At 25.8% G+C, this 12,991-nt stretch overlaps 1 protein-coding gene across 4 annotated transcripts in view; it reads right to left on the minus strand.

Annotated features, from left to right (window-relative positions):
• Positions 1-12,991, minus strand: part of nAChRa3 (nicotinic acetylcholine receptor alpha3 subunit) — a 106,588-nt gene that overhangs the window by 21,339 nt on the left and 72,258 nt on the right. For 2 of the 4 annotated variants that reach the window (XM_015322925.2, XM_015322916.2), the window contains exon 3: positions 1,254-1,375. In XM_015322925.2, coding sequence (XP_015178411.1) covers positions 1,254-1,305 — 52 coding nt within the window. In that variant the 5' untranslated portion in view covers positions 1,306-1,375. Of the gene's footprint in view, positions 1-1,253; positions 1,376-4,013; positions 4,161-12,991 lie in introns of those variants that run through there. The other 2 variants (XM_089176867.1, XM_089176866.1) reach the window with 2 other exon arrangements.

Here is a 12,991-nt window from a genome sequence, read left to right on the forward strand (position 1 = left end):
ATATTTTTACATATTTAAAATAAATAAATTCGATAAACTAAACGTATCGTGAGAGAAAATATCAAAAGTATACCCAATTTAGGAAACACTTAGAGATCGATGTTACGTGACAAATCCCACGACACATCTTCTTGCAGAAAAAGAACGAATTTTAGTTTACCACATCTAGAAATATATTTACGAGAGAAAACTGCTATACATATAAATATATATATATATCGATATCGTTCGATGAAATACTTGAAAAAAAGAAAAACAATAAATAAATAAAAAAAGAAAAAAAAGAAACATAGTATAAAGTGAAAAATGTTAATGTAATATTTTTCTTTATTCCCAAAACGATCTTAAATCATTTTTATTAAATTTGAAATAATGCATTTGCCAGAGAGAATGATCGTATCTCAACGTTTTAACATGTTTGATATCTTTATATATGTTTACGTATATTTAAATTCAAATTTATTTGAATGAAATTGAATGATAAGAAAATTATATACAGAGAGAGAAAGATAAAGAGAAAGAGTGGTTGGATCAAATCCAGATCAAATTTCACCTAATCGATTAAACATTGAATTTAAGAAATTCAAAAATTCCGAATATATACCAGCCAAGTAATCATCAACAATATTTCAATACACTTATTTATTCTATCTCATAAATTTCAATTAAAAAGGAATAAAAACAAAACCAAAACAAAATAAAAACAAAACCAAAACAAAATAAAAACAAAACAAACGCATGTGTATCTAAAAATGTATTAAGAAATTATATATATTTTATATAAATAATATATACATTTTTTATAAATTATGTTATATTTATAAAAATTACATATTTTTAAATTAATTATAATATATATATATATATATATATATATATATATATATATATATTTATTTTTTTAAAATATATTTTTAATAAATATATTTATATATTGTAAATAAAATATATATAATTTATATATATTATATGCATTTACATATATTTTATTTTATATATTATAATTTATTTTATATTTTTTTTTGTAATTTTTCTTACATTTCTAATTCCAAAATCTGAGTGTCATTTAAAATGATATACATGATTTAAATGTATTTGTTAAGAAAATATGTACGTGTCTTTAATAATTTATATATATATATATATATATATATAAAGAAAAGAAATATTAGATCTTTTCAGTATGAAAAGACATCGATATTATCTTGAGTCACACCAACAAAATTCGTGATACCAAGATTTATAGTACCTACCTGATATGAGCACCAACACTATCCACATGATCCCCACCAGGCTCTTCATCATGTCATTGTGTCACGTCCACCTCATTTCTTCTCGCCTTCTCACCCCCTGCTGACCCCTCTCAGTTCTCGAACTGCAATGGATAAAAGAAAAAAAAATATAAATGAGGGTTAACAAAAATTTAATTTAATTTGTAATTTAATATTCGAGTATTTTCAAATATATTTTCACAACCACCCACACACATGTGAAGTAAGTTATATATGTTTAATTATTTATTTAAAAAAAATTAAGTATTATATTTCGGGTAAAAATTAATTTGATTAATTTCAAAATAAAGTTTTGGAAATATTTAAGTTCCAAGATAAGTTCTTTAAGAAATAAGTTAAAATAATACGAAATTGAATATCGTACGTAATTTGTTTATTGAACGATTAATTGGAAAAAGATTGTTCAGAATATTGTCTAAAAAAAATATTTAATGTTATGTTCTACAGGATTATAAATTCTGACATATATTTAAAAGTATGATAATAATTATCTCATTAACTAGTACATCGGATTATATAAACTTTGCTCATTAGGATCTGACAAATTTATGTTAAGTTTTATATTAAATAGATTTTGAATTTATCCATCCTAAAAAATAATTAACAATAAAGATCAGAATTTATTGATGAAAGAAAAAAATTATTTATATTTAATTAATTATTATTATTACAATTTTATTTTATTATTATTCAATTATCAATCTTTTTTTTCTTTCTTAATTTTATTGAACTTTGATATTGTTTAATGTTAAATGACAATCATCGTAAAAAGAAAATATTAAAAAGAGGCATCTGGGATTTTTGAATGAAACGACGAGAAATTGGGAGATCGGTAATCGACGATAAAAGATGCTGGGTACTCAAGCACCTGTCAATTGTCCTTCGAAAAATCGGTGTAAATGACATAGTTGGTTTCCTGCCTTTCAAACTGTTTCTTTCGATTCGAATATATCGAATTATTCGACGTCAAGTTTCGCGATGTTTTACAACAATTCGGTCTTACGTTTGATCGAATAAAAAACAAACAAAAAAAGAAAAACGAAACAACACAAATCTGAACGTCGATTATTCGAAATGTAAAAGTTTATTACATTTTTTTCTTTAATTTGAAAAACAAAAATATTAAAATTATGATTTGTATGACTATTTTTTTTTTAATTTTCTTACCTATTCCATTTAGTTCGAATAATTATGAAAAGTTATTTTATTATTATATTAATTAATATTACTAAAATTATTAAATAAGTGTCTTTTATTTTTGAATATTTTCTAAATATAACAAAAAAATACACACCTAAACACTAATACAATTAATAAATCCACTGGATATTCGATTAAATGACACATTTCATTTTCAATTAAAAAAAAACAAAATAACTAACTAACCAACGATTGCTACTTTTAATCATTGATATAACAACTACTTTTCTATCCAAATTTTATACAATTTAATCGATTTATCATATTAAATATTTTTATTGATCGATTATATCAATACCTATATACATATATATTTATGTAAAAGCCACTAAAAACGTGTGTTCAATGGCCACGAATGCATTGTGACGTTATAAACAGATAAACGAAAACAAATCCTGAAAAAAAAAGAAAATTCTTGCTGTGATCACTAACGAACGAACGAACGAATGAACAAAATCGTTACGCATCTGTAATTTTTCCGCAGTTGAACACAGAAATGAACAAAAAAAAAAATAAAAAAGAAAAAGAAACCAATACACCCATCCACCTACGCATGCATACACACACATACATACATATTCAAAACATTCACAAACGTATCTATGTAAAGAAGTACCATAAACATTTTGAGTGAAAATTGTTAGCTTTGTAATTTTGCTCCTAGCGTCCCATAGTCTGAAAACTCTTTCTAAGAGAAAACGCAATAAAAAGATTTATCCATTATCCATACTCCGATCCTTTTATCGTTATCCTTGATTCGTTGACATATAAGTTAGTAAAAGAAGACATTTGATTTGATCAAACGATCAAACTTCCTTTTCACGTCCCATAGTAGAATCTATGACAATACCTGAAGAGATAATCTTGTCAGATAATAATAATGACAAAAGATCGAGTAAAATGATTTAGATTAATATTATAATTAATAACATTTTACCCTTCCTACTGATACATATATATATATATATATATATATTAAATTTACATGGAGCGATGGAGAAAAAAAGAATTAAAAAATTGCACACTCCCTCTTTTTAGCGAAACTAATACGATAAACTTAATCGTTATTGATTACTTGCAAAATTCAATTTGATATTTAGTAACGATAGAAATACGTTTTTTTTTTATTCCTCTTTCTAGAAAAAAAAAATAAACGAAATATTTAAATAAACATTATAATCGACGAATTATATTATAAAACCAAAAGAAACATTCGAAGATAACAGAATTGTCAAAGTTGATAGAACGCATAACTGGTTTCTTTTTCCAAGTTAAAAAAAAAATATAATAATAATATCTACAATCTCTTAATAAATAATTTAATTAAAATAATGATGTATATATGATTATACTATATTTTATATTTTACTGTGTTCGTTTAAATGTAAGAGGGGAAAGAAATGGAAGACGATAGAAGCAAAGACAACGGTGACGTAAAAAAAGAAATAAAAAAAAGTATAATACTACTAGAAGAAAGTTGAAATGGTTGATAAGAAGCAAGCAAGCAACCAAGCAAGTTACCTAGCAAGCTAGGTAGCCAGTCAACCAACCAGTCAGCCAACCAGCCAGGTTAAATACGTTAAAGAACGACACTCGAGTTTCCTCTCTTTTTACTCTCCTCACCCTCACTCTCAGCCCCTCTCTCTCTTTCTCTCTCTCTCTCTCTCTCTCTCTCTCTCACTATTTTTAAATCCAGCATCGAGTTATTCTCGCAAACGTGTGACGGCTCCGATCGATAAGCTCCAAACTGGTAGTCTCTTTCACTTCAACCAGCAACCCTCTAACTTCCATTCCCCCTTGCTTCCTCATCTACACTACTACAATTATAACCATCAGCACCATCACCATCACCACTACTACAATCTCTATCAGCAGTACCTTCACAGTCACTGGTGCTCAGGGCACCCGTGGCTTAAGAGGGAGTAATTATCTGCCACGTTCGTTCTACTAGTCCAGGTTGGTACGAGTGACGAGGGGCCTTAAAATGCCTCTTACAGGCCACACTTATACTACGTTTTCTTCACCCACAGTAATTCTCTCTTTCTCTCTCTTTCTTTTTTATCTATCTTTCTTCTCTTCAAGCTCTTAGCCAGTTTCCTATCCAACCAAACGGGGCTTTCTTTTCCCCATTCTCGCCTCCTTCAATGTCGATCAAGTTGGATACTACTCTTCTACGTTTCACGATAGAAAGCTCAATGAGATAAATTCGATCTTCTTTTTTACCTTTCTTTTATACTACGGTTTTTTTTTTCTTTTTTGTTGTATTTGTTTCTTTTTCTTACTAGTATTACGCTAGGGGAGTAATGAAGAGATCGAGATAACAGTTTTATATCGATCGATTGAATAATGATCGTTGACAGATCTTTGTTATAATTGTCAATATATTTATATTGACATTATATACATATATATATATATATAATATTTATATAATATTATTTTTAAATATTATATGAATATTATTTTTGAATATTATATGAATATTAATTTTAAATATTCATATAATATTATTTTTGAATATTATATAAATATTATTTTTGAATATTATATGAATATTATATGAATATTGTTGCACGAGCTTAAGGATTAAGAAAAGGTAAAAAACGAAGCAGGTGAAAATATAATGAAAGACGTTGAAGAGTAAGAAATATTCTGTAAGGATTATTGCGTAACAGAGAAAATAACTAAACTGAAAGTTTTCAAAAACATTTCAAGTTCCCTAGACGGTTAATTAAAGTTCCCTTAGTATTTACCGTTACTTGATACAGAAGTCTTAAGAATCATACAGTTAGAGTTGGTTTGAGACAACGGAAAGGAAGAAAGAAAAGAAGAAAGGGTGTTGGGGGCAGGTGGTTGAAGGGGTTGAAGGTAGAAGCAGGGGGCGGGGGAGGGACCAAGAAGTCACGAGGAAACTGTTACCGCTTGGCAATAAGATACTAGGGAAGATATTTTAAAGCACGCGAATATATATACATACAACGATCCAAAGTTAGATCTTTTTTGTTACTTCGCTTTGTTCGTCATTCCACCACTTATTTCTTCAAGATTTAAACTTAAAAAGCCTTATTTTAAGAAAGATTTTTAAGATAATTAAATGATTTTTGAAGTCATTGAATATTTGAACATTTAATGAATATAAAAAACTCGACAATTTTGTAAGCATTCGAATTAAAAAGTAATAACGTAAGTAGTAAACTTTATGTTTGATCAAACAAGTACTCATCTTATAAATGAAACGTGGACACTCGATCGATGAGATTATTGCTTTTTCATAGTAAGAAAACGTTCAACCCTTCAAGTTACCCTATAACCCTTTAACATATGTCAAGTTTCAAATTATACGAAATGAATTCTATCCATTACGCAATAACAATCGATGTTATTTCAAAATTCAAACTCAAATATAAGAAACGTACGAAGTAGAAATAGAGAAAAATTTGAAGATTAAAGAAAAAGAAAAAGAATTTCGTGAGAAAGAATTATTGCCGATGGAAATCGATGATTTATTACTACCGTTAAGGGTGGCTAAAAAGAATGGGGAAGACAGAGGATGTGGAGAAAGGGGAATGTTAAGGGGAAAAAGTACTCGGAAAAAAGCATCTTTAGACTTCTTCCAGATAAGAATACGAAGTTCTATCTTTCGTAAGAAAAATGTTCATTAAAAAACTAATCGTAATCGTTACTCATTATATTTAAACAATCGTACGATATTATGGCAAAAAATAATTATTAAATAGCACGATAATATTAATTTTATTTGAAATGATATTAGTGATTTAATTATTAAAATAATACAATTAACGTATGTCCATATTATTGTAATATTATTTATTATTATTTATATAATTTTTTGACATTACGAATATCCCTTGACGCGTATTTTAAGGATAATTATTAAAATATATTTACAATTATTAATATAATTTATAACGTTAATATAATAAGTTCTTTATTAGGACTTTCAAAAAATTATAAAATTCCTTTAACGCGTATTTTAATTATTAAAATATATAAAAATAATTAAATATTTAAATACAATGACTAAAATATATTAATAATTATAAATATATATTTATTTATTAAAATACGCGTTAAAGGAATTTAAAAATTTTATAATTTTTTGACATTATAAATTTCCTATAACGCATATTTTAATTATTAAAATATATTTATAATTATCAATATAATTAATTTTAAATTAAAATGATTATTTTCGATAATCATTAAATATATTTTTTTTGTATAAAGATCACATCAATAAATTTGTTAACTAGTTGTTTTACGTTAAGGTTTGTGTTTATACATTAATCGTTCTATTAATTTTGATTTAAGTATTTAAATTACCATTATTGATGTTCTTGATCTTAAATTTGTAATGTTTCGTTTGAACGATGGATTAATCAAAATTACAGACTATATAAACGATTATTACTTCTCCTAGATACTGAAACTGGCGTTATCGGAGTATAACATAAATCTTCAGCCGGAGAATATGTCGATTATCATGCCGTTGGCTTCGACCACGGGCGATATATTTTATGAGCAACGTCTTGAACAAATCGTTATTCATTCGATTATAACCAAATTGTTTTTCTTTTAATTATTTTTTTTTTATCTATTTAAATAACATTCAATTTTCGAAACATTACTCGCGTAACTTCAAAAGTAATTCATTCAAAATTAATAAAAATAATCAAGTGTGATTTTGTTATTTACACGTACAAGTACAGTACAGTAGCAGCAGTAACGTGTTCATAGGTGGAAAAAATAAAAGATTACGAGTATCATTCTGGAAACGACGCTTTGAAATACGCCAGAATAACTCGTAGGGGGTGGTTTGGTACTTCACAGAAATGCCACGTTTCGAGTTAGCCGAAAACTTCATCCCTCGATCGTAAACGCGAGACACGAGTCCTTGTTTGAGACAGCTAGGATAGTAGTTTCTGTTTCTCTTCCCTTCATCCCCCCTTCCCCCATCCCCTCACTTTCCCTTATTTTCTGTTTCTCTCTTTCTTTTTCTATTTCTCCCATTTTTTCTTCTTTTATTTTTTTCTCTTTCTTTTACATTCGAAGATTTACTTCAATCGAACCACTTCGCAATGCGTTCTTTCCTTCTTCTTACTCGAATTATCCGATTTTTCTCGTACACACTTCGATGAACATCTACAATAATCGAACTTTTAGCTCAAACTTTACCACCATTGAAAATTTTACCCTTTGAAATAACGATCGTTCCTTTACCTTTCCTACGAATGCTTCTTTTATCAAATAAAATTCTTATTATATGTATATGTGTGTGGGATTATAGGGGATGAAAGGACGTTGGTAGGTATCTTTAACAAAAAAAAAAAATGTAAAAGATAGAATGGTTCACTTTACGATAATTCATGATAAAATCTTTTACAATGATCTTTATTGTTTCATATTAAAAATTAATATTAAATTAATGTATCTTTTCTATGGTTAATCGAATTTAATTATTAATCATATCTGATTATCGTTTGACTTATCTCGTAATCGTTTGATAATTTTAAGTTATTAAATTTCTATACTAACGTAAAAATTATTACAATGAATAATAATTGATGACAAATTATTATAGAAAGTGAAATATAATAAAGAAATCAATTTCAAGATCAAATTTTAGAAACATATATATATATATATATAATCTAATATATTAATTACAATTTTCTCATAATTTTGTATCTGTTTATGATAAAAATATATGTAATAAATTGTAAAACAAAAAATAATTTGTGAAGAAGAATCTAATTTGTACAAAAATAAACAAAAAAAAGACCTAAAACTTTTGATGGAAAAAATTAAAAGAATTTTTAAGAAAGAAAAGAAATAGAAATGGAAATTAACAATGTATAAAAAGAAAATTTTAATTTAAAGAAAATCTTAAATTATAAATAACAAAGTTACAAATCGTAGAAAAGTACGGTGAGAATTTAAAGTTAGGAAATAACACACACAGTTGCTAAATACATGAAACGAACATTTAACAAGACTTGCACCGAAGTAAAATACTTCTAGCAGATGTCGCTTAAGTGAGAGAGACAGACAGATAGAAAAAAAGAAAAAGAGAATGAAAGAAAGAGAATTAGTTAGAAGGAGATAGACAAAATTGTTCGTTACTTTTACGCTTTAAGTCGATGAAAAGGAACACGGTAAAAAGGTAATGAACTTTTTGCTTCTGCGCAATACTACTGTGAGAGAACGTCGAAGAAGTCCTAGTTGAATAGTCCTATCTTAATTCTCCAAGAAGAATTACACTTCTCGTTTATTATTATAATTCCATTCTTCTCTACCTTTTCAGTTTTTCCATCTTCTTTTTTTTCTTTTATTAATTTCTTTTTTTTTCTTTATTTTCTTTATTTTCTTTATATTTTTCTACGTTCGTCTTATTACAGAATTCAGAAAAGAACAAATGTAAACCTTTACCCCTTTCTTTCCTTCTTACCCCCACCCTCATATCATTGTGTATTTCACATGGAAGTTAAACGAAACATAAACAATTGAAATTATTTGTCCCCATAAGGTAATTATTACGACTGAAATAATTTCGAATTCTTTTAAAAACAAACCTTTTAACGAGTGTCAAAAGATTATAATTTTGAGATTAGATTTTGGATTAAGAATTTAATGAATTTTTTAAAGTAAAGAAAACTTTAGTATAATATTGTTAAACTTTTTTTTCGATATGTGTGAGACAATTTTTTATTCCACCCTTCTTTCAATCTATATATATATATATATATATATATATTTCTTTTTCTATCGAAGAATTGTCGATTTTTCAAATCCTGACTCTTTTATCAGAACGATCTGATTTTTCGAAGGGTAGAAAAAAAAAGAATGAATGAAAGAAAGAAAATAACCTTTCGAGAAAAAAAAATTGACTTGGTGGGTTCGTAGGAAAGATAACAAAAAAGAAATAAAAGAAATAAAAAAGAATTAAAATAGATAACAGGTAGAGTATAGTAAAAGTTTTTTTAATAATATTTATAAATATTATTTTTTTTATTATTTTTATTATTTTATTATTATTATTTTTGTTAAAAAAAAAAATCATTTGCAAAAAATACTCAATTAAAACATATATATATATATACAGTAAATTATAAAAAACTTTTTTCGAGTTTCACGACATTCCCACTTTGATATCACACGTGTATATAAAAAATAAAATAAAATAAAAATGAAAGAACTGTAAGATAGAACAATACGAATCCAACTCTTTCTTACCAGTTCAGAGCAAGGAAAAGTGAAGAAAGGGGAAGGGGGGTGAAGTGATCCAAGAGAAAGGAATGAAAAGGGAGGAAAGAGATGGTGATGTAGGAAAAGGGGGAGGGTTACTCGTTAAGCTCCGAATAAGCTTCGCGTACAGCTCTGCCTTAAGGGCTTGATGACGTAAACAAAGATAAACCTGTCTCGTATAAATGGCTGCATAAGCCGTACCCAACGACAAATAACTCGGTGATAATATATTACATTTTTTTTTCCTTAATTTCCTTGTTACGTCTTCTTCCTTGTTCTTTCTTCTTTCTTCCTTTTTTCTTTTTTTTTTACTCTCTTTATTTATTTATTTTTTTTTATTTTCTTCATTTAACTTCTTCATCTTTGAATTCATTAAGATTCGAATTTAAGAACAACGATCAATTTTAACGACATTTTAATTCATTTTTATGAATTACCAGATTGAATTTTTTGTTTTTCGATAATTTACAATATTATTAATTGTTTTTTGATTTTATCTTTCGATAGAGAAAAGATTTTTCTTTTTGATTAAAGTGTTTTTTTTTTGTTTTGGATCAAACTTAGGATTTTTATTGATCGTTGAAATTGTTCCAGATTGGTTCGTTTATTAAAAAAAAAAAAAAAATTCAACGATACTAAGAGACACATGTCATAGAAAAAAAAATTGTAGGAAACAAGAAAAAGTGGATGAAATTTTTCACGAGAATGACATAGAAGAATGCAACGCGACCTACGTCAATCTTTTTCTTTCTTTCTTACTTTCTTTCTTTCTTTCTTACTTTCTTTCTTACTTTCTTTATTTCTTATTCCTTATCTAACTTTCTTGATATTCTACTTCCTTAAAAATTGTCATAAAATCAATTAAAACTGATTCGTATTAATATTTCACTTTGGAATTTTTAATATGATGTTACTTCAAGTCCAAATGATATTCGTAATTTATATACAGAACGAGAAGAAGAAAATCTTTCGAAAGAAGAATTTTTAACGAGAGGAAACATCGATTCTTTTTTTATTAAGAAAAAAAAAAAGAAGAAAATAAAAGAAAGTAAGATGAATAATATTATTATAAATGATTCTGTGTGAAATAGCAAAATTAAAAATTAAAAAAAAAGAAGAAGAAAGAACTAAAATAAAGTCAAATGAATAATTAATATTATTATAAATGATTCTGTGTGAAATAGCAAAATTAAAAATAAGAAAAAAAATAAAAAATAAAAATTATATCATTTGTTTATATAATAAAAAAAAATATTTACATAATTTAATTTTAATTTAATTATTTTAATAATTTAATTAACAATTAAATTTAATTAAAAACCGATTAATATTTATCGATTCTGTATTAAAAATTTGCATTACTAAATGAAAAAGATTTTGTTGATTACACGGATTGGTTGATTACGTTATTGATTAAAAATAAAAATTATTTAAAAATTTATTCTTTCAAATTTAAAGTTAGAAATGTGACATTACTTTCTGGTCCACCTAATATTGTAGAATAAATTGCACGTTTTAATATTTGAAATTTCTTAATACCTACATATTGTAATCACTAGATGATTAGCATAATTTACATACGAATACACAAATATTATTATACAAATGCATTGATAAGCTGTCCGTTAAACGATTTAAAATTACAGTCAAAAATTAACCTATCTCATAAAACCGTAATACATACATATCTGTGTACATAATATGTACCTACTTATGTATAATGCATATGAGGTGCATATGAACGTGTTTATAAACTCTATTGTTTGAGTAAACAAATGAGAAAATATATTCTTCAAGCAAAATGTTGGAATAAAAGAGAAAAAAAAAAGCTATGTCGGATTCATCGAGGAATCCAGTATGCCACGATTATTCTTTTCATCGTTCATCAATTTTATACGGTCCCACGATTTTCTCGGTTTCCAAGTATTTGAATAGTAATTGTTCGCAACATACCCACCCACCCTCGACGTAAAGCATTCTCTTCTCTCTCTCTCTCTCTCTTTCTCTCTCTCTCTCTCTTTCTCTCTCTCTCTCTCTCTCTTTCTCTCTCTCATTTATACAATTAGAATTTTCAAACTTGTCCAATTTGCCGAAACAAGCGTGCAGTTGTGTTATCGATTAATACAAATCCAGCCACGTGTATTGTTGTAAAATGTCATTTCGTGTTTTTATCCGTTTCACTGAATAAAAAAGAAAAGGATTGAAAAAAAGAAGAAGGAAAAAAAAGAAACTATAAAGAAAAAATAATAAAAATATTTTTTTATGAGATTCTCTTAAGAATACAATTACAAAAAAAAGGATATATAAAATATTATTTAAAGTAAATAATTTATATATATATATAATTTTAATAATTTTTTATTTCTATTTTTATAATATAATAATTTCATATATAATAATTTTAATAATTTTGTATTTTAATTTTTGTAATATAATAATTTTATTAATATATATATGTTATATATATACAACTAAGTACTTGCGGATTTTTCAAGGAAAATGATTGGTGAAATTCCCAATTATTTATTTGTCACTCCAATATTTATATATAAGATTCATTTTTTCATTTATTAATGAAAAATTCATATTTATATTATTTCTTTGATAATATTTATAATTGATTAAAAAAAGATTGTAGAAGATATTCCTTTGTCATCCCTTATAAATATTATATTTTTTATATTCCAGCATAGGCATAAAAATTTACTTGTCATGTTATTACCAAGCTTGGTGAATTCGCGTCGATTGGAAGAGGTCAGATGATTTATTACCTTAGCCTATAAGAAAGCTTCTTCATCTATCAGTGTCCCGACTTACAAAAAGGTAATCGACCGCAGTTTGTCAATAGTTACTGTACCTTCATATAATAGTCGAAGATGAGTAAAAGTAGTTTTCTTTGATACACAATACTTATACCAATAACAACGAGATATATACCATATTTTTTAATATTTACAAATGACAATACCAATGAAGTGTAGTACAAAACATCAAAGTTCTAAGTATTACACTATATATTGTTTAAATGAAATTCTTTTTTCAATCAAAAATATTATAATTAACATTAGAATTACTAAAAAATAAAAAAGAAGAAAAATAGAAAAACAAAAAGAAAAAAAGATTGTAAAATTAATTATTTTTGATTGGTGTGATTGTTTCAGTATTCATTTTAATGTATTATTATATTTATTTTATATTTTATATTAATTTTATTATTATATTTATTTTATATT

Source organism: Polistes dominula, unplaced genomic scaffold (assembly GCF_049000335.1).
Source record: "Polistes dominula isolate Pdom_NZ unplaced genomic scaffold, Pdom_raw_medaka contig_12, whole genome shotgun sequence".
In the NCBI taxonomy this organism is placed as follows: domain Eukaryota; kingdom Metazoa; phylum Arthropoda; class Insecta; order Hymenoptera; family Vespidae; genus Polistes; species Polistes dominula.